We start from the raw sequence: 22,569 nt of genomic DNA, 5'->3' as shown, positions 1-22,569 counted from the left end.
AAATGTCCTGCAGATGGCACTAAAGCACCACAACACCAGAACACCTGTTCAGGTTAAACGCTATGTATTATACTACGTGCTGCCGAAGAACAGGTGCAGTAATATAACCTTTAACGGGGTTTCCACGCATTGAAAGACATCAAACAGTGAAGACTGCTACACATTAGTTTATTTTATCCAGCTCCTCCAATCAGCAATTACAGGTGTACATCGATTTATTTATATATCTTCAGTTGAATCTCAAAACATTTTCATTAAATGTGATAAAAATGTACATCATATATAGCATCGATATGAAAATACTGACAATCTTCATTACAAATCTATACCATAGGATTTATCTGGCAAGCAATCATTGCTCATCACTTAAAAAAATGGACACAAAGTAAAACATGTAGCCTGTTTTGAGGTTGTGCTAATACAACTGTTTCTCTCCCACAACATAATATTGATAATTCACAGTATGGAAATAATAATAGTGTCATATCTTGAACACGCATTCTCCTGTTGCTTTAGCCAGAACAGTAAAACCTCCCACTAAAATCATCTCCTTTTGGGCAATAACATCTACCGCGAGATTTATAAGCAAAACTGTCATGAACAAACAAAAACGTATCAGTTATAAAAATAAAGTCATAAAATGTGTACAAAGAAGAGTACGCAGACGGATGATTAGAGAATAAATAACAATGTTGCTGTGGTTACAATCCCAGTGTCCTGTGGTAAAGTTAGAAATACAGAAAATAAATTAACATTGATTTCTAAAAGTCTTCCATCCAGAGTACCATTCATTACTGTTTAATGTCGGCAATGAAAGAAGGCAGAATCCCACCAGCACTCAGTGTACCATAACAGGCCAAAAAGACAGTAGTGTATACAAACAACTTGAAATACACGAGTGGACGCACATATATGACCTGTGTCTTGGTTTCCAGTCAGTGATATTCACTGTTTGATAGGCTCATCAGATATTCAAACAATGAACAGAGCTACAAATGAACAATAGCATGATGGTGACTTGTGTGAGTGTACTGCGTTTCAAGTGCACATAGGTTCATGGAGCCAATTAACATTACTGAGAGTATGTGTCAACCATGTTTATGTGAGTGAGTCTATGTTTCACTTTTAATGGGAGTTAAAAATGCTGAAAATCAATAAGGGAAATAATAGAGCATCTGCTCTCACTTCAGGAAGGCAGTTAGCAGCAGCATGTAATGTTAATGGGTATATCCTTCCAATCAACGTTGTGGATCCGCTTTAAAAACAGGAACTAAAACTGTGGCAGAATTACTTGTTTCTGTGGAGAACTTTTCATGAGATGTGATCAGGAACACACACTTCTGAGTGATTTCACCAGAAAATTCATCAGAGTCAAGTACAAAAATCCCACAAATACAATTTAAAGCTGCAGTATGAAAATTTGTTGGTGAAGATAACCTCACTTGTATTCATACAGCCTGAAATCACAAATTTGCCTCAGAGGATTTTGGAGTTTTAATATTAAAACAATGTTTACGACTGCAGCTTTGAAGAAAAAATGCAACCATGATTTCTGAAGAAGTTTTTTTTCTGAGAGGAAGCCTTGTTAGGGACTTTTCAAGGAAAGCACATACAGAGCAGAGCCAAGACGGACTGTACATAAGACAGACCTCACCTTCATCAAATACAGAGAGCGTTTGTGCCCAGTGTACCTGCATGTGTGTTTGTTTAAATATGACTCAATCTGACCTGGAATTATTTTGAGATAAAGGCAGTTTCTCTATTGTCACTGTATGCATTGCCCACTTCAACTCACATCTGTGGCTGTATTTGCTAATAAAGTTACAGTACAGCTATTAAACAGTACAGTTAATATTGACTATGGGCCAATTAGCCAGTTAGGCCCATAATCAATATTCAGTAGCTATTCTGAAACCAGTTGTCTTAACATTCCTTCCTAGTGTGTCATTAATTGAATTCAATGTAAAAATGTACTGGAGAGAACACCTTTCATATGTGACTGTCTCGGGACACATCCAGGTGAATTCTGGTTCTGACGAGGAAACAGCAGAGAGGAATAAACTTTACAGCACTGAGGTTAGACATATTGAGTTATGGACCAGACAGAATGAAGAGGGAGAAAACAAAGAAAACAAATTAAATCACATTCACATTTTGTCATTTGTACACATGCAGCAGGGGAAATAGCCCTTGTCGTGGAAAGGAGAGAGTGCAATATGAAGGAAATCTGAGAGAGAGGTTATTTCTAAGATGTCCCATTTCCAGGTAGGGGCAATTTTCTGGCGTGACCCAAAAATTACAAAGGGCCAGATGGAAACTGGTCATACAGTCACTTGTATCTGGTATGTTTTTGTTTTGTTTTGTATTTTTTACAAAAAGAAGAAAAAGAAAATTTTAAAATAATATAAAACACAGGCCTAATAGTAAAGGGATTTTCAGAAGACAAGTTGATCCCATGAATAATCAAAATCATCAACCTTTCATTATCAGTCAGTCATGATCACAGCAGGTAGAGAAAGGACAAGCAGCAAATAACAGTGGTTAAAAGCATCTGAGCAAACACAACGAACCCAGACTTGTTTCTTATGTGGTTTCTCCTCAATAAAAACTACAGTATTATTGCAGATCTCAGCACTTGGTCGATTGTTGTGGCACTGCATTGTGTGGAAAGTACCGCAACTGTGTACCAATCGCATGCCGTGGTCAACGGGGGGAGGGGGGTGGTCGTACTGTGGTGCAGGGGTGGGGTGGAAAAAAAACAGATTGTCAACAAACGCATTAGCTAAAATCCTGCTTCAGTGTGTACTTTATATGGGGCCGTAGGAATGAACTTGCTTACAAGACTTCTACCTTCGTCTATTAATGGGACTGATGGGAAAAAATGGGGAGGATGGGGTCTCTCATCTCTGCCCTCTAGTGGAAGCTCAGCATAGAAACAGTTTTAGGAGTAAAAACAAGTGCTTCCAGTGATTTAGAAACAATGTGAAGGGCAGGGGGGCACCAAATTACACTTTTCCTACACTTCTTTTCTCTGTCATTTTTGAGCCTGCAGCAACAGGGAGGGCGTCACCACTATGGCACACATGCGTCATTGGCATGTAAAGGAGCAAAGTATGGGGTGCTGTGTTTGATGCGTAAATGTAAAAGGATGAACAAACATTTAGGTGTCAGTGTCGCGTTGAGATTTAATATGTACACATTTCATTGTGCTTCTCAAGTACAGTCACTGATGGTACCGGGTGTTCCTGTGTTTGATCTTCTGATCCATGACTCTCAGAAGTGTGTGGAATAGGTATTTGGGTATTTGTCTCTCTGGTTTCCAGTGTATGAATGCCCAGTCTACAGAGTTATAACAGTGCCATCCTCCTCCAGACTCCGCCTCTCCATTGCTCTGTCTGGTGACGGCGTGGTCAAAGTGGCATTGGCGTTGCTCAGTGATCCACTGCTGCCACTGGCTGGCAGGGTCCCATTGGCGTTGATGGAAAGGGCGGAGGTGGTGGCAGAGCGGAGGTTGAGGTGCGGTTCATAGCGAGGCAGCGAGGGCATGCTATAGTTGGAGGGGGCCCGTCTGATGGGCTCAGCCTCGCCTCCTGCCTCGATCACGAGGTCCTCGTCGTCCTCGTCGCTCTCCAGCTCTCCGACAGGGAAGTTCTGGATGATGTGCGATGGCATGGAGGCCGGGGCACCGACCCCACCGTGCGATGAGTAGCCATAGTAGCTGGCACCACTGTCTGACGAGCGTCCTGAGCTACCGGACGCCCCGCCTCCTCCTCCTCCACTGCGAACAACATTGTTCCGCTGGTTGGCGGGCTTGACGGTGATGATGAGGTTGTGGCTGTTGGCGATCATCATGTCCGTGACCTGGTCCAGAGACTTCCCAGCCACCTCGATACCATTCACCTCCAGCACTTCGTCATTGACTGCCAGCAGGCCGGTGCTCTCTGCCAGGCCGCCGGGCACCATGCGAGAGATGAATATCCCCGGGACTTTCTCCAGGCCCTGTGGAGTGACTCGTACGCTGGAGCCATCACGGATATAGAAGCCCAGAGGTTTTTCTTGGCCGTGCTTGTACAGGCGAACGCGTCGGTGCGTCTCAGGGAGGATGTCCACATCTATGATGGAGGAGACAGGGCGGAAGTCCCTAGGCAGGCTGATGATCACCGGTGGTTTTTTCCTGTTGGCGTCAGGTCTCAAAAGAACTGCAGAAAGCACTGTATTTTTCTTTCGGGTCAGCGAGTCGGTGCCAAAAGTCGTGTAATCAGCCTCCTCTGCAAAATGAAAGATAGAGGAAGTAGAGAAAGAGAAATGCAGAAGAGGAAGAGAGGACAAAGATGTGGCATGGAGACAAAAAGGGGAAAGGGTGGCAGAGAGAAAGGGAAGAAAGAAACAAAGAGAATACGTTAACAAAAGCTGGTAAATTTCCCTCATACTAGGCTCATTACAGATCAAGTCATTATTCAGGCTGACATTCTGTTGCATCATGTATTTTCAGGAAAATGAATAATGTTTTGCAATGAAGCAGCTCTCAGCCTGAGGCATCCTTGCAGGGTGTCTGTGCTGAACACAAACAAGACGCTGATCCCCAGAACTTCCCTCAGGTCATACTGACGCAAAAATGCCACACCTGACAACCTGGTGCTCAGTTCAACTCCAAGTCCTTCATCAGCACTCTCTGACATGCTGCCACCCGTCTTTGTGGGAGGCAGAACGTGCATATGGTGAGATGCTGTATGATAGATTTAATGAGCATATGGATGGTGTCACAGATCCAAGTCAATCCTCTCTTCTCAGCCTGGAATATACATTCGAGAAATACATCTGGACCCAATGAAGGCATTCTTACTTACCATAGGGGTTGTGCTAAGACCTAAATCATCACCAACGGCTTTCACAGGACTAGTTTAACATTTGAGGAAATGCACTTGCATTGCAACCAGGGCATAGCTATCTTAGCCTGGCATAAAGACAGGAAGCAGATAACACATTATATCTGTTTTTCTTTTATTGCTAAAAAAACAGAAGTATAAAAAAGACAAGTGGTTCCACAGGGTGTTACACTACTTGTGGCCGTCACAATGACTTCCTGCTGAAACGTGTTTTAAAATTTCAGTCTGGAAGTGTGCATACTGTCAAACTACTATAGACTTTAACCCAACATGGCTCATATTAACACTAGACCAAGGGCTGGCAGGTAAGGGAGGGAAAAACTGGACCTTGGCTCTCTAATAGTTAACCAGCATAATACAAGCAGCTAAACATTAACACTATCTTTGTGACTTTCATTCTCTTTTTTGCCTGATAAACTCACATTTTTGTCTTTTCTGGTTTTATTTTTAACATTTTTCTTTTGAATGTGTCCTGAACTTTTTCACCTTTTGCATATTCATCACTTTTTGCTGTTTTTACAGCACTTTGTAAATTCTGTTTTTAGATGAAAGTGCTCTATAAATAAAACTCTGGCAATCTGAATACTTCTCTCCTTGATGTTTGTCTCTCCCCCGAGTGCGTGTGATTGTGTGTGTGTGTGTGTGTGTGTGTGTGTGTGGTTGTGTGTGTGAGTAATCTGGGAAAACATCCATTCACGTGGCTGATAAAGATTCCAGCTCTCAGGTTCAGGTACGCACCCCACCACTCCCCTCTCCATCCCCAAAACCGAAACAAAGGATCAACTGTCTCGAGAAAGAGCGTCGGTCTCGTGTTTCAGTTCCCATGATGCACGAGTCTAGTGTATACACACTTACTATATCTTTGCCAGCCCTGACAATATGGGCCAACTCCTCATGAGAAAAAAAATGTAGCAACAACAGATTCATGTGTGAGGTCAAAATCCTGAAACACTAGTTTCACCATCAAAGCTCTGTTCCTGTTTTAACTGTTCCTCCAATATGCCTTACCCTTGCCACACATGTAAACAGTGCCATAAAGAAGAGCATTATGCAAAAAGGGCGTACAGGTGGAGGTCTCAAAGCACACACCTCCCTCTCTGTCACGTGTTCTTGCAGTGCAGCCATGCAGATGAGGAGGCAGCACTCCACATCTCATTTCACTCTTTCTAGACTTCTTTTCATCTGAACCATCGTTCTATCTCCAACATACGAAAGGGCAGACTTGACAATAGAGTCATAGCTGAGGAAAGAGAATAGGCGGTGCCTCAGGGCCACTCACTGGCACGCACACACACACAGCTGACATGCTGTCCTGGTGGAAAATAGTATATGCATGCAGCTTCCTGTCTCCTCACAGTATATGTAAAGCTGCACACACATGAAGACACCATATGAAAGCACACACACACAGGCGTTAATTTAAACACACACACACAGTACACATGCATCTGTAAGGTTTATCTCTGGTTCGTGGTGATGCCTGACCACTAATGAACAGCAGCAAACCCAATACTGGCTACATTATAGCTCATTAGAGCACAGGAGTAAAGCTCTCAGTCTAATTGGCTACAAAGGCCTAAAGGCATGGCACAATATAAACACACACACTGTTCCTCATTTGTTAAAGTACAAATTACCTTCTTTTGTTTCAACTTTTTTATTTGCACACAGGGCTCCAGAATAATACTAATACAATGCCCCAGTGACACTGAAAATAACTTGCTGCAGGATATAACAAAATGTTTGATTTTCATGTGCAAAATTAACAACTAAATGACTTGAACATAGCTGGTACACAGCAAAGACAAGGATTCTGCCTTTTTTGTCACACTGACGGCAGGTGAAGACAGCCGACACAAACAGACGGCAACAAGGAAGTACAAACAGTTCAACAGAGAAATCATGAGACCAGTAACGTCTAAAAGGTTATTCCATATTAGAGACAATCAATATTAACATCAGGATGTTAAACAAAATGTTTCAGAGCGGTCCTGGGACTGATCTCACAAAAGTTACTGTGGATGCCTGTTACACGTGTAGGGAACTCAGAGAATAGAAATGACTTGTAACACCAGTACAAAAACCATCAACGGTCCACTTATGATTCATGTATTGGTCTCCATCCATTCTCTTTAGCCACAACATTTGATTGTAAATAAATCTATTTTCGTAAATATGGCAGTTGTTACCCTTTACGACTGTCATACACTTTAGTTTCTCTGCTATACATTCAGGGTAGGCAGCACAACGCAGCAGTCCAGCCGCCCCACAAGGTCACATGATTTGGGCAGCAGGACTCATTTTGTTCTCATTTGGAACCTTAAAGCTTCCATTTTGAAAGAAAGTCTTTTGTTTTGAACTCGTGTTGTCTCATGTGAGGCAGTTGTTTTTATATGTGTGGAAGCTCCAAATAAAAGAAGAAAATAATTAAATGTGAAGTATGGTACAGTCTAGTTATTTTAAATAATTTCTTAATTAATTTACAGAACAATTACTGTATCATAATATACACTGTTACCGTGATATAAAATTACATATACCAAACACACAGAAGATTTTGGCCATATTGCCCACCTCTAGCATATAGATATTCTACATATGTTTGTATAAGTTATTATAACTTCTATATAATACATGAGGTAAATAAAATATTAGTGAGTTAGTTAACATCATGCTACTGATGCATGCACACCAAGAGTTTGATCTTAAGTCTTTGGCATTATGGGAAATATGAGAGCCATCAGTGGCCTATCAAGGAAAGCAAAAGTGCAATAATCACAACTGGCTACCACATACTGGGGGCTTGTCGTCAATCATAGCGAATGGGCAACAACCCACTATGCCAATGTGAGTTTATCATTAATGTAAACCTATTTAGGACAGGTTGCCACTTTTTTCACCAGGCAGCCTGACCTGAGCAAGCCAACAGGACAGATTCATCTCAACATGAGTCCCTGAAAAGGCTGCTTGGCTAATGGCTGAAGCCACAGCAGGCTAGGGTCCATCCTGTCTTTAGGCAGCTGAGAGGCTATTTGGTGTCCGCTGTTTGGTTTGCATAAGTAGCACATACATAACTTCAGTTTTTTAACCTTTGTGCTCTGTAAATACGCGAGGCATGACTGAGGTATGCTGCAGCCGCAGAGTGTACAGGTATGCAGCTGATTTGGCTAATGATTGACTGAAAAACATGAGGTCAACTACGAGGGTGGGCGATAGGAAAGATTATGATGCCGTGATTTGAGAGGACATTTTACACAAGGCTGCTGTGTGAACTATTTTAACATTTATGGACCTATTTGTAACAAATCACTGCAGACATGAAGAATTCACCGGTTGTTCAAATAGTTCAAATTTTTCTTTTCAAAAGCTACAAGTCTTCCTTACCTTCCCCCGAAATGAGTTCATTACTCACAAGCCCAGTAAAGGGATATTTCACTGATTTTAGACATACAGATCAATTTACCATTTTGCTAAACCCCACTCCCCTTAGTTACTGTTGCTACACTTGCATGCCATATACAGTTTACAATAACAACAGTGTCAGATTCAAGTAGTTTTTTGTAGTTTTTTAATACCACTGGTTTCTTTACTTCGTTACTTATGTACTTACTCCTCCTGTTTACTTTTGTCTTCATTTCAAACAAAAGTAAAAATAAAAGCAGGCTGTCACTGACAGATCCTTCCAGTAGTGGCTTGAAAGCTAATTAAACCAACGTGAGCTCCATGACTTGGTTGGGAACATCATCTCCGGCTGTGTCTGCTCATCAGGGCAGACACACACACTGATTAATCCATTCCTTATACTTTCACTCTTCAATTTTGACAAAAAAAGTAAAGTAAAGTAAAAACTTGAAAAAAACAATGATTTACAGACCTGCCTAGGCCAGGACATTTGGACAATCACTGCTTGGGACAGTAGGGGTTTAGCTAATGGTCAATTTAATAGACATGGATAGCAGCACGCAGCCTGTGAAAACAGCTGTTTGCTGTCTTTTGTGGCTCTGGAGGAGCTCTGTCAAGTCTGAGAGAACAACCCTCAATTACGTCATAATGATGTCTTCAGGGTTAACTCAGCTCGGGCTTGGTCACTGGAAGTTCTTAAGGAAAGTCTGTGAAACAAAGGGGGCATGGCATTTGAAAGGTGCTGGTGTTTACCAGGCAAAGACAGTTGAATGAAAAGATGCTACTGTCTGCAGTGAGGGAAATGTAGGGTCCAGCGTTTTTAGACCCTGACCCATACTACAGAGTCTTTTTTGTTTTTATCTGTCTCTTATGAGTCCAGTCCCCCACCTTAATGAAGTGCAGTACCCTATTAACTAATGCAGACTTAGCCATTTAAAAATATGTTTGAACGTAGCCCTGTTGGTTACCTTCTCTACTCCTCAGACAATAACTATGACAAAAGACACACCTGTAGTGTATCAGTATCACAATTAAGACATAATTCACAAACCCTGGAAAAAAAAAAAAAAAAAAATCCAGAGCCCTGCACTTGCCATGGCTCTGTGCAGGTTAGGTATTCCAACTATGCAGAGGCTGCTTTGATTTTCCACACTTTGAATAGAGTCAGTGAGGAGAGCAAAGGAAGCGAAGCAATGGAGGAGAAAATGACAACCCAACACACATCGTCACAAGTGAGGACACATTCAGTGATGCTTAGTCATTCCTCTCTTTGTAGTATGGAACACACACACACACACACACACACACACACACACACACACACACACACACACACACACACACACACACACACACACACACACACACACACACACACACACTAACTAATGCATCTCTATACTGACATTGAAGGGACTAAGACAACTCTGCCTAAGGAGAGAAAGCCACTGGTGCAAACTAGCACGCATTGGTTGAACACATCCTCTTCCTCATTGCTCTATTCTTCACATAGTCTGGATGCATAGTGCTCCAACTCTGGACTTTGACTTTGATGTGCCATTAACATTGGCCCTCAAAGGCCAATGTTAATGGCACATAATAAGTGGGATGTGCAGGCACCATGCTACAGCTATTGACATCATTATCAACAGTGACCAACAGGGCAAACACACTACAACAACCCAAAACATTTCCATTAGGAGAAAGGTGCTGTGGCTTCGATGCCAATTTAAAAACACAAACAAAAATCCAAAACAAATACAACAACGGAAACATGCTGCAAACGAAAAAACGTGCCGCAGAGTGCCAAAACAAATACATTAACAGCTAAGACGCTGCAAATACACAATCAACACAAACTCTGAAAACAAACTGCATATCCGGTCAACACGATGGCCACAGGCCTCTAGGGGGAGCACTACGTGGAACAGCTTGATTTTCAACCTGACACAGAGAGAGAGAGAGAGAGAGTGTTTTGTGTTTGATGTGGGAGGAAAAGAAGGGTAAAGAGGTGACATGACATAAAACGGTACATTCTTTTTACATTTCACCACCAACGTATTACAGAATAAATGTCTTTTACTCACAGAAAATCATCAGAAAAAGCTACAAGATTGTGTGGAGCTGCATCTCTTTCAGCAGACCTTGATATACTTGCTTCTCTAGTGCCACTTATGCATACATCTGCTCCGACACCGTCACTACACCCACTACTTCAGTAACAGCTACTTCCCTGGTTACACATCATAACACTTATGATGCAGGATGACAGAGCCCTGGCTTTCCTTGTAACATAATGATGCCTGACGACAACAATGACCGCAACAATCAATTACTTCCTTGTGCTTGTCATGCTGAAAGCTGCGTCAGTGAAACCTGATACTGTGCCCAGGTGAGACAACAAGATCAGGAAGGAGCTACATCACAGTCATAAGCACCAACACTATCACTACTGCTGCTGCTGCAACTATTACTGTTATTAATACCACTCACTGTGCATTTCAATTTCAGGTGTTTATGCAGCTGCTGTTGAAGTGATAAAAATCAATGAAAAAGTGGAATAATCGTTCATTTTATGACACAACAACTCACCACTACTGTAGCTACTCCTAGACCTCTATATTTACAATTTACAGTGAGGTACTGAGCATAATAAACAAGCACACAGATATATCAATCTAGCAACAAACCAGTCTTTACTTGTTAATAATCAATAATAATTTCTGCTCATGACCAGTCTTTAGCATCGAGGCATAACACGTCTCAAGGATTTGAGAGAGAAAAACAAAGAAAGCAGCTGAAGGTTGTAGCGTTCTGGAAACACTCAGGTTTGTTGATGACAAGCCTGAACGTTCACCACACAGCCGGTGCCACAGTGTTCCTGACACAGAACGATACAAGAGGGAGAGGAGGGGGAGTGTGTGTGTGTGTGTGTGTGTGTGTGTGTGTGTGTTGATGGGGGAAAAAAATGGGGCTGTTGTAAAACAAAAGACGTGAAACAGGCAGGAACAACACAAATACAGTAGAGAGAGAGAGAGAGAGAGAGAGAGAGAGAGAGAGCGAGAGAGAGAGAGAGAGAGAGAGAGTTGAGAAAAAAAACTTTCAAAGGAGTAAATTCCCGGAGGGTTACTATTCCTGGTGTGGTGAGCATACCTCCCTGGCACAGCCCAGATAAAGTGCCTTAATGCTGCTGATAAGACAAGGAGAAAGAAATGGAAGGAGGGAGGCCAACGGGAGAGAGGAACGTACGGAAATAAGGACAAGAAGCAAACAGAAAAGCAGACTACACAGTGTACCGATAAGAGTGAGGTGTTTGGGAGAGGGCGATGCCGTAGAGACCTGCGGAGGTCTGAGGCAAGCTGGAGCAAAGACGAAGCCTTGATGAGTAACTGAGCTGACAATGAGGAATTACTGATTAAATCCATAATTCAAAAGGCTCCAGTCATGAACATTAGCCCGCTTCTTGGCCTCCTCATATAATCTCACTGGATTCTCCATTACTCTCATCAGTCCTGCTTTATTACTCTGTCTTGACAGGAGTCATTTATCAAAAAATACCAAAACTAAGATCTACACTGCAGGGTAAACCAGCTGTGATGTGGCAGTATGCGATGGACAATTATCAAATCTTGCAATGGCATTTGATGCAGTGTTTGATGAATGCCATTACATTTTATTTGCCAGTCTGCACTCACGTCCAAAACTTTTCTGTCTGTGTCATCACTGCCTTATGAATCACTTCCATCAATTTCTTTTGTGCTGACAAAGGCACCTCTCTCCTTCCTGCAATACCCCCTCTCCCCCTCACCCTCCCATTTTTCTCCCCTGTGCCCTTCATTCAATCTGTCCTTCAGTCACTTTGGTCTATCGCTCAGCACTACCACAAGTAAATAAAGCACAGGAACGTGTGGATCTGATGGGGGGTTCAAATGCAGCAAGGAGTCAGCATGGGGCAAGTAAACTGAGCTGGTAGTGGAGGGACCAGAGTTGGTGCTTGGACTTGGCCTGTTGCTCAGGGTAGCTAGGATTAGGAAAGTGCCTGGGACTGAGGCGGGATCTGAACTTGGGACAGGGCGGGGTCGGGGACAGGGCCAGGTCACTTGGGGGTAGCTTTCAGTACCAGGTTACAGGAGGGAGGCTGAGTCTGGGGTGAGGTGGCTAGATCTGGGTCTGATAAGCTGAGCCGTCTATGCAGACCTGCAGAGGATGGAGGAGCAGCCACATGGAATAGGGAAACCCAAGTCTAGCCTCACAATCCTGTCTCTCATTGGTCTGAATAGGGACTTTACTGGGGTGGGACGAGCAGGGGGACTCTGTGCTTCTGGCTCAAGAAGACAACGCAGACAGCCTGCAGTTAGATCTGGCCACTGAGCCAAATTTCTCACACCAACGTGAACTTTTAGCCAACCACAATGCACCACAGCTAACGCAAAGAAAGATGGAAAAGCATTACAAATTTGACTAAATGTACCAGTGCAATTAAAACTATACTGACTTCCTCATATGTGTATTGAAAGGGATATTGTTCCTCCTCTTACAGCGACCAATAAACTTTTCAACGTACATATGAGCATGCAAGTGTTGTGGTATGATTGACTTGAAAAATGTGAACCAATTCTTTCCCACTATCAGTTTTACAAAGCTTCAAATAAAGTACAAACAGTGACAGTAGTTGAGCAACAGTGGAGCTGCATGTCAGAGCCTGCTGACTGTAGCGTGCAGCTAGCCAGGGTAAATATGCTGGAGTGGTGATCTGAAAGAAATTCACAGATAAGCATATCAGTTGCTTCACATCAATATCGCTGCAACGCCAATCCCAGGAGAGAGAAGGAATGCTGTTTAATTAAAAATCAGCAAGAAATACATCTGTCTGCTTGTGAGCCAAAATAGAAAGATACCACTAATTATAAATGTATTCTAATGTATCCTCTCAAACCAACTCAAGATTTTTATTTATCACCTTTCAGCTTTCATCCATGAGTTTCATTGTTAAATACAAATAAAAGACTATACACTCCTCTCTGTTCAGAGAAATCAACCATCCTTGGTGTTGCACAGCACCTTCCAAACCTGAGACATGAACTAAAATGGTCAAAAACAGGGCTTCTTGTTTCAACTCTTGAGACTGCAGTATATCAGCTGGCATTTATGACATGTCTTTGAGTCCCGAGTTGACAAAGTTCAACAATTCCTGTTAAAGCATGTCACACATTCACCTGACACGATCGGCAGATACTCCTTCCTGTTCCATTGCTGCATTTGTACATGCAAAGTACAGCTCACTCACTCCCATCTTTACTGTTTTTCAGTTTCTCCCTTCTAGTTTGCAGTGGTCAACAGTCCACTTTCTTTCTCCCTGTCACTTTGCCAGTTTGCCCACTGCCTCTCCCACACTCTCCCCTTCACCTCTCCCTTCTCTTTCCACATTGGTCCAAAGTGCTGTTTCTCCCTCCTTCATGTTTCTAATTCAGTATGTTTATTCAGAGCTGCCCGTTTCCTTTCCTCCCTCTATCCATTCATCTTTCCTAACCGACCCTGAGCTCAGAAATTCTGACTGTCCGCCTCTATAACAGAGAGCCTGGACTCCCCCTGTCTCCTCTCGACTCTTCTTCATCTTTCAAGCCACCCTCCCTCCCTCTTCTTGCATCCTGCATAGTCTCATCGAGCCAGGTTTCAAAGGGTAGAGAGTAGGTTTTAGCTTGCTAGACTGCATGACCTATCTTGTTTTAAATGTTCTCAGGGTCTTTGCTTCCTTTAACTTTTGTTCTTCGCGTTCTCAACGATTCGGCATCTCTTTCTCCATCTATATACCCCTTGTTGATCGAGCCAGGCTCTGGAGCCGAGGGTCCGGTCTGGCCTGCTGTCCTGTCTAATCTAGCCAGCAGACGTGATCAGAGGCTGGCCACATTCCACCCAAAATGCCCCCTCCCTCCTTCCTTTCTTCATCCATCTCTCTCCCTCTCTTTATTTCTTCCTCTCTCTTCCACCCTCCCCGGCTTGGGCCTCACTCTGCATTCCTCCTGCACTAATGCTATTCCCACTATCCTCCTCTCCCTCTCTCTCTCCCTCTTGTTGCATTCCAATCACACTTGCACTCCCCACATCTCTAATTACATGGCTTGCCTAAACAATGCCTTATACATTACTCCCTCTTTAATACTGTTTACTCTCTCCCCCTTTCATCCTTCCATCTCTCTAATTAGGCCTAAGATATGTTCCTCCTCCACGCATTCCTCCTCCAGTGCCATGAATCCACCGTTCCCTCACTCATTACATACAGCATCCTAGGGAATAATTCATGCTCTGTGGAAAACTTGGATCCAGAGCAGGGGTGGCTGATTTCTATTATTTTCACAGATCGTGCTCCTAAACTTCTCTCCTGTGTGCTCCTTGCTCCTTACACCTGCCAGCACTTTGTCTCTCATTTCAGTCCTTTCATCTCAGGCTCACAGTATAACTCTCTCCTTCCTAACGAGCTGTGGCATCGTTGCTCATTCTAACTTTTTATGCTTTGTCTCTTCCATCCAAATCTTTTTCTCCAACACACTGTCTTCCCTGTCTCACCCCATCTCTGCCATGATGCACTGACAGCATCTCTCCCTTTCATTGCTTCACAGACTCAGTATATTGCTTATCACACTCAGAGGTGCTGCTCTTATCTTGCTCTAATGCTTGCTTTGCAAGGTGTGTAGCCTTTGTCTGTGTTGTACTTTCACACTGTACATTTCCTTTTGGATGACTGGATGACTCACGCACTGGTTACTAATTACTAAGGCAGTCCCTGCTGGGATACGCAAATACAAGCATTCCTGTTCCTCTTCATACGCCTTCTCTGTACCTGACTGCTAAAGAGTTACAAGCTTTTTAGGATAGAAACTGTGTGAGAAATAAGCAATGTCACCAAACAAACCCACACCTGGAAGAAACTGCTTGAAAAGCTGTTACCTCTACATGGATGACAACCTGGGAAATGTATGATGTGTGAGCACAAACTCAAAGAGCGTTCTGGATGGCTGATACAGGTAAACATGGTGTCATTCAAACCCTTCCAGAGCCAATCAAACATAAACCTGGGCGTGACTCAGTTTTCCCAATGCCACTGCTGCTTGGATCAGAAACTATATCTGAAATGCAAAATTCAACATTTCTTTTGGAAGTCCACAGGTCGACATGACCAATTACATATCACTTTTTTTCATGAGCAAGAAAGCAATTCTACTGAAAGCTTTTACCATCCAATACAATGTTCTACCATGAATGTACAAACATAGAATGATTTGTGAAGTACTTGATTCACAAACACTCACAATAATAATAATAATAATAATAATAACAATAGAATAGTTTGGTGGGTTATAAAATGTTAACTATATCTAGTGCAGGCCACTGTATCAGCCAGCATCAGCTTTTTGCTGATAGGCGCTGCGTGACAGGTCGTTTAGCATGTCACACTACACGTGTATAGACGCCTGATTGTTGTTGATCGGCCATGATGCTGTTAATTGGTTAGCCATGACAAAATAACTTCATGCTGATAAAAAACCCTAACCATATACTAAACTGGTCTTATGTAGCAGACATTTTGATTGCTAATGTGTCATCAATGTATTTTACACACATATTTGTATAGAAAATAATCATTGTTTTTTTCAGTAGATTACATGTCATGTGACCCGGTGAATCCAAAAGAACAGAACGGGATTCTGCGTTAATTATCAGAAGGATAAAAAATGAAGCTAAGACAAAACAAGGCGATCACACTTAAAAAAGGGGCCTACGTCTGTCATATGGACACGGTTGTTCATTTTTATGAACTATTTATACACTGAATTTACAGACAATGTGCTATATCACATATGAAATTCCGTATATCAGGATATGAGCTTTTAGTCATATCACACAGCCTGTAGGACACACCCTATTTCATTGGATTTTAGTGCTTCTTCCATTTGAGTTTTCATTTATTCATTTATTTGCTAGAACATTCTGTATGTTTTCCCCTAATAGCTGCCATGTCTTATGACCCACCTGTTGGTATCTGTTCACTGGTCATATTGGAAAACCCTTCTATGTAGTGAAGACAACACTTCACGTTTTCCATCAGACTCTGGGCCCTTTTGTCTTTTTCTGTCACTTGTCTGTGCTAAAGTTGGAAAAAAAATGTGAAATTGTGATTTTTTTTTAACTCAAACCACTCTAAAAAGTGTGCACACAAAGTGAGCCATGCCACACATGTCTCAAAAAAATCAAGGGAAAACCCTGCCTTAGGCTCAAGTAAGAGCTTTTCATGAGATGCTGCACCCATGTGCTCCATATCCAAACTTTATAAAAACCTTCTGACTGCATCACATTATCAAAGTACTGATTCTCTCCAATTCAAGCTACACAGAAGGCAAGGAGTTATGACAAACAACAACTGACAGACTGACTGGGGGTTAGTAAAAGGCAAGATGCAAACAGCCATCTCTCCAACCAGCTGGCAAAAGCTTCTTTGTCAGCATCTACAACAGCAGTCACTGATAAGTCAACAAGAGAGAAACTGACATCAAGGTAATTCATCTTGTATTTGACAGCTGACGAACGACCATAGTGTTATCCATTTACACAGAGCTTATCAAAACAGTGTGGAACAGGAAATAGCTCATCTGTACAGTCTGTGAATCATAACGTGATGCCAGGACTGAGTATCATTTAGATTTTATTGATTTTGACCATTCGTTCACATGGTTTGTGTACCAGTCACAGTGACACACACACACACACACACACACACACACACACACACCTGTGTAATTAAAACAGAATGCAATCATTCGCAAATGAACTGTGTTCACTGACAATAGTTTTAAGTGGTGAACGTCGCTCCATCCCTGCTTGTGAATGACTGAGCCTTTCCAGGATGCTCCTGTCATACCCAATCATGATGCTATCTGTTACCAATCCCAACTTGTTTGAAACGTGCTGCTGCATGAAATTCAGAATAAGTATATATTTAGAATAATCAATGAAGCTGATAAATAGATTGTCTTTGCACTGTTTTCAATTGAGTATATGTCAAAAAGAGTTAAATTATCACATTCTGTTGTATTTATGTTTTACACAGTGTCCCAACTTTTTTGGAATCAGGGTTTTACGTGAGATTATCCCACATATCCAAGAGACAAATGAAGTTGTACAAAGATAGATTAGACAGACCTTTACACAGTTTGAGTTTCAATGACAGCAGTACTGCTCCTCCCAGAATGCTTTGCAGCCCCCATCAGCCTTAAAGAGACTCCAGCACTGTTAATCCACCTATGAACGGGCCTCTCCACTGCTGCCATGACAACCGGTAAACAGCAAACTCCTCAGTGCCAGCTCAATAGTCATCGCCACATTGTTCAGACATGGGGGTGAGGTGTAGGGGACACCCGCTGCTGCTGAGTCGTACTGGTGTGTGTTGAAGCAATTTTAAAAATGCCTGGCAAAGACAGAGTCCAGTCGTCCACACAGAGGCACAAACACTTATCCCATTTTTCAGCACTGAACAATACAACACTAATGGCTGGTCCGTGTTGTAGCGTGAATGCAGAAACAACAACAATGTGGGCATTATTCAAGAACCAGACTACAACAACAGACACTCACAGCTAACATCCATCCATCTCTCTATCCATCCATTGAATCATCTCCACAGTCATGAATGAGCAAAACCCACAGAGCACCTAGCCTAGGATTGCTTGGATTTAGTCTTCCAGACAAATAAAATGCAGCGCCAAAAAAACATGGATTGAACCGTGCCGAGCCTAGATACCTTTGGTTTTTTAAACTTAAACACACACACACACAAATCAAACACATTTTCCAGATATCGGTATAATAGGATTTCACTGCCCTATTCCATGGAGGCCAAGTTGTAACAAACTCTGGCCCACACTGCTGCCTTGTCTGAAACCCTGCTCTTATGCAATAATCAGCAATCACATTACATTGGACCACTGACTTTCTCAAACAGACATTTGCATAACTGCTCAGTTGCGGTCTCTGAGGACATAGTAGTAGTGTAATGGCATTACAAGCCAGCTTGTGACTGCAAGACTAAACCTCTAGACTGATATGCTATGGTGCACGAAACACAAACTGGTTTAGTGGAATTAGTCAGCAGTCAAGAGCTGTAAACTGTGGTAAGGTTTGCACAGTTTTCACTAAGTGTGACCCACCCACTATGACCCCATGAAACTACACTATGACCTTCCTCCTATGCTGCCGATAACATGAAAAAGTTTGCCACTAACTCATCTGGTTAACTGAAGGTTTTAAAAAAGGCCCATCTCCATTTGTGCAGATATCACCATAAAAAGCAAACAAGGTCATGAAGGACTTGGCATTGCTACCAAGAGAGCAGACTTTCAAGATGTGAGATAGTTTCCAGACAAACAAACAGTGCTTAGTGTTCAGTGTTGACCCTTGGCCTGACATACCTGACTTGGCCTCAACATAGAAGCGGCATTAACTCACTATAGAGCCATCACTTGAGATAACAGCTAGCGTCAGCAGATGTTAAACAAATTATCTATAAGATGCCAATTTGCTGCATCCGCACACTGATAAGCCTTTTAAGCTGGGACCAACTGGTGCTTAGTAGTAAGGTGAAGGGGGGTAGACAAATCAGGAGGGAAACCAGAGTCTGAGGGTAATGGGGTCTGGGGGGGTTGTGGCTGCATTAGTGTGTGTGTGTGTGTGTGTGTGTGTGTGTGTGTGTGTGTGTGTGTGTGTGTGTGTGTGTGCATCTTCTGTCTTTGTTATACCTTTCCTAAAAGGCAGTGTGTGTGTGTATGAGTGCACAACTGATGTGTGATGCCTCCTTGCCTACAAGACTGTGTTTTGGTGCGAGTGTGTGGCCAGCAGTGAGCCCAGCGTGGGGCTAGTGTCTGGAGCGTGTAATTGAAACATGGTTCCATGCAGCGCTACACAGTGACCCCACTAATCTCCTCCTGACAAAGTGGCTTAGCTTCTATAGGGTCATATGGCACACTGAGACAGCTTAAACACAACAGAGCGCGAGGCCCGACCTGCCCCAGCAGACCCTGAGGTCTTCCCTGCATTCAACAGGTCACACTCCACGACTCATTATATATATAGATAAAAACAGAACAGTACAGAACAGTAAAAAACAGCAGCATTGTGTGGTTACATAACGTGTATGTAATGAACTTGGTATAGGACAAGTACTCCCTGGGCAATCTGATAAATCGTGGTCAGAGAGAAGTCAGAAAAACCCAGCAAGAATTCATCAGCTCTTTATTGCCTTTAATGTTGACTTCTTGTTTTGCTTTGTCCAGCTCTTGCAGAGAGATTGTTTTTGGAAACAAATACTGCTTCTCAGCAAGGTCACTGACCTTTAACTATGTGTGTCAGAAAGGGACACCAAAGGACATAGCTAGGGGACAGGCATGTTGAGTAGTTTGTGATACTGGTAATGGTGATACTAGTCTTTTATCATTTTATTTTTCTGTTTATCTAGACAAAACACACAAAGTTTAATAACATACTTCCCTGTTCCACGGCCTTGTGTCTATGCCCCATATGTCTATGCTGTTCCATTCAAAGGTAACACAAGACCTTTGTTTGTATTTCCGCAGGACAACAGATCTGGCCTAACAAACAGATGGAAACTAGGACTCTTTGTCCAAACACTTAGTGTGTGCTTACCTTTCCTCTGCAGGAACAGCCTGAGTAGGGGGCTGGCAGTGGTGATGGCTTTGTGGTAGTTGTCATCATTGTTGATGGGCAGCAGGTCCCCATGCACATCGGCATAGCCCACCAACAACTCCACATTGGGGATGCGATGAACATGCTGCAAGAGGCCGTAGAACTCATCAAAGCGACCCGGCTTCGACCGATCCAGCGAGAACCGACGAAACTCTGCACCAAACTGGGATGGAGCAGACAGGCATACATGTGTGAGCACAATCGTACAAATGCACATGGGTGTGAGGGAGAAACTGATTATTCAAGAGCCAAAGATACCACAAGACAGCTGAGATGCTTGCAATGCATAAAGGCAATATTAAGGAAGACCTCTTTAAATGGTCTGAGATTCTAGGCTGTGAGTGATTAAGCATACACTGTTCTGGTAGCCTAGATCATTCCAAAACCACCGTAGGCTCTATGTTAGTCTGTCATCCATGTGGACAAGCTAACACACCACATGTGATTAATTATTTAATGTAGACTCTGATCTGTGTATCTCTACATTTCTGTTTTTATGAAACAGAAATGTTCAAGAATGAGCAGCACTGTGTTATGAAGCTGCCTGACCGAACGTTTGGTATGCAGTCGTAAGAAAGACAAGATGTGTTTTCAGCAAATATGCTTTCCCACGAAATATGTTGCTGGCGTATGAGTAACATCGTAATCAGTGTGGTCTGACTGGATCAATGGCTGCAGATGCCTAATCTTTAGGCAACTGTTTAGCTGAGACAGAGCACAATGTCGGTGGTGTTGATGAGAGGTACCAAGTGTTGTGGTTACTGTTGCCCAGCACTGACAAAAGATGATCTACAATTCACTGCCAACCTGGACACTCATCAACTTATTCACTGGTACAAAGCATAATTACATTAATAACAGACCGGGAAACGACGCAGGTCCCCCGCATTACGACACGTTTCAAATGAGCCTGGACTGCTAGGACTGGGAAAGAGCTGAACAAAGCAAAACAAAACGTGTATTATCACTCTATGTTTGGAGGCAAACTTGATTGTAACTGTTAAGTAAGGAGGTAGTGGCACCAACAAATAGGTCACAGTTTGTGTCAATATACACTGCAAAAACTAGTTTTGAAGAGCAGAAATCGGCCTGAGGCCCCGTTCCTCAGCAGGTGCGTATTACCACGCCACAAGCTGGGCCTGTCGCAGGCCGGGTGACACCTGTACGCACAGGAGCATCAAATGACGAGCTCCAGCTACCAACACGGCGTACCGGCCAAATTTCACACACCTCAACGTCTTGTAAGTTATGGAAACGTGCCCTGTGTTAGTGCTGATACGAAAACTCGACTCAAACTTTGGAGTCACTATTTGGTGAAGCAGCGGTGAGCGGCGGAGGACGCTGTGACAGGTGACACTGGCGCGCTGCGGCGTCAGCTGACAATAACCTCCGCCTTCAAACTTACTAGCTAGCTATCAAAGTTATCGGAAAAATCAGCCTACGGTGGGGTTAAAAATAGAGTTTTAAACACGGCGAGCGACAAGCGAGGTAGCAACAAACCTGTGTTTGCTGGTTAGGCTTTAGCTCGTATCTGTGCAATTTGCGCGACATTATAAGTCGCTATGAAGCCACTTAGCAGGCTAAATTAGCCAGAGTAATCGTCATGGGGGGGCGTTAAGACTACAACTATAGCAAGTACACTGCAGAAGAAGATGAAGTCGTCATGCGTAGCGTTACCTTGCTCTTCACCTCCACGGCACTCAGTGAACGGCTGCTCGGCACTCGGTGGTTTTTGTTCATGTTTCGCTAGCAGCGGGACCGCCGCCAAAGGACACACCGCCACTGGACACGCTGCTCCTGCCGCTCCCGCCGCCGCCGCAGCCGCTCTGTATCCAACAACCGTATGTGTCCACCACTTATTTTCCAGTAACACACACTGTCCCGCGACTTTTCGACGTCCAACGGTTTGCCTCGTCTCGCCAAGAATGCGACAGCGGCTGCCAACCAGCCGAGCTCACCCTGTAAACTTATCTCCTCTCATACTTGCCGCTGCCAATGAAGCTATACCGCGACAGCATACAGTGTGTCCGTAAGTCTACATCTGACCATGACACTCTACCCCTCTCCCTCTCCCTCTCTCTCTCGCTAGCTGCCGCCACAACACTTCAAAATAAAAGGCTCAACTCTGTCTTTATCTCAGCCATCACTTCAAAATAAGAGCCATGTGTCTTCAAGTCCTGTCGGAAGGACTGTACCCTGACAGGGGGTCCCAGGCAGCCCTGCTAAAACAACACTAGACTAGACTAGAGATTTTAAGTTTTCATCTATCCAGCAACCCCTATCTGAAAGGACTATTGTCATGATCTGGTTATTGATTTGATCACCATCAGTGATTAAAATACAGGTGTTCACACATTAAGCTAGCTCACTGTGTTAAGTTTAAGCGAAATTATTATGACATGATTGAGATTGAACAATCCAAATTTCGCTGGGGACCATAAAAAACCCTCTTAATGTCCCCTTTAGGAACTATTCACTAAACAGTTGAAATTAATACAATCACAGACCTCATTAGTAATTTCCCTAATAG

The 22,569-nt window shown here is 43.1% G+C and overlaps 1 protein-coding gene across 1 annotated transcript; it reads right to left on the bottom strand.

The window, feature by feature from the left end:
• Positions 1-160: 160 nt before the first annotated feature.
• pard6b (par-6 partitioning defective 6 homolog beta (C. elegans)) lies at positions 161-22,095 on the bottom strand. The gene is made up of 3 exons (XM_041945653.1): positions 21,717-22,095; positions 19,980-20,202; positions 161-4,268 (listed from the first exon to the last, which is right to left on the bottom strand). The coding sequence occupies exons 1-3, from the start codon at positions 21,777-21,779 to the stop codon at positions 3,340-3,342; spliced, it is 1,215 nt and encodes a 404-aa protein (XP_041801587.1). The 5' UTR covers positions 21,780-22,095; the 3' UTR covers positions 161-3,339.
• Between the last annotated feature and the right edge of the window lie 474 nt (positions 22,096-22,569).

Source organism: Chelmon rostratus, chromosome 10 (assembly GCF_017976325.1).
Source record: "Chelmon rostratus isolate fCheRos1 chromosome 10, fCheRos1.pri, whole genome shotgun sequence".
In the NCBI taxonomy this organism is placed as follows: Eukaryota; Metazoa; Chordata; class Actinopteri; order Chaetodontiformes; family Chaetodontidae; genus Chelmon; species Chelmon rostratus.
Note: the sequence above shows the minus strand (reverse complement) of the source record. Positions and strands in the feature narration are given on the sequence as shown.

What these genes read in the sequence shown, in the direction of transcription:
- pard6b (XM_041945653.1), bottom strand. Translation starts at nt 21,779, where the DNA reads ATGAACAAAAACCACCGAGTGCCGAGCAGCCGTTCACTGAGTGCCGTG. An exon ending in CCGTGGAGGTGAAGAGCAAG is followed by an intron (nt 20,203 to 21,716) that starts GTAACGCTACGC and finishes GCTCCATCCCAG; the next exon opens with TTTGGTGCAGAGTTTCGTCG. An exon ending in GCTGTTCCTGCAGAGGAAAG is followed by an intron (nt 4,269 to 19,979) that starts GTAAGCACACAC and finishes TTCATTTTGCAG; the next exon opens with AGGAGGCTGATTACACGACT.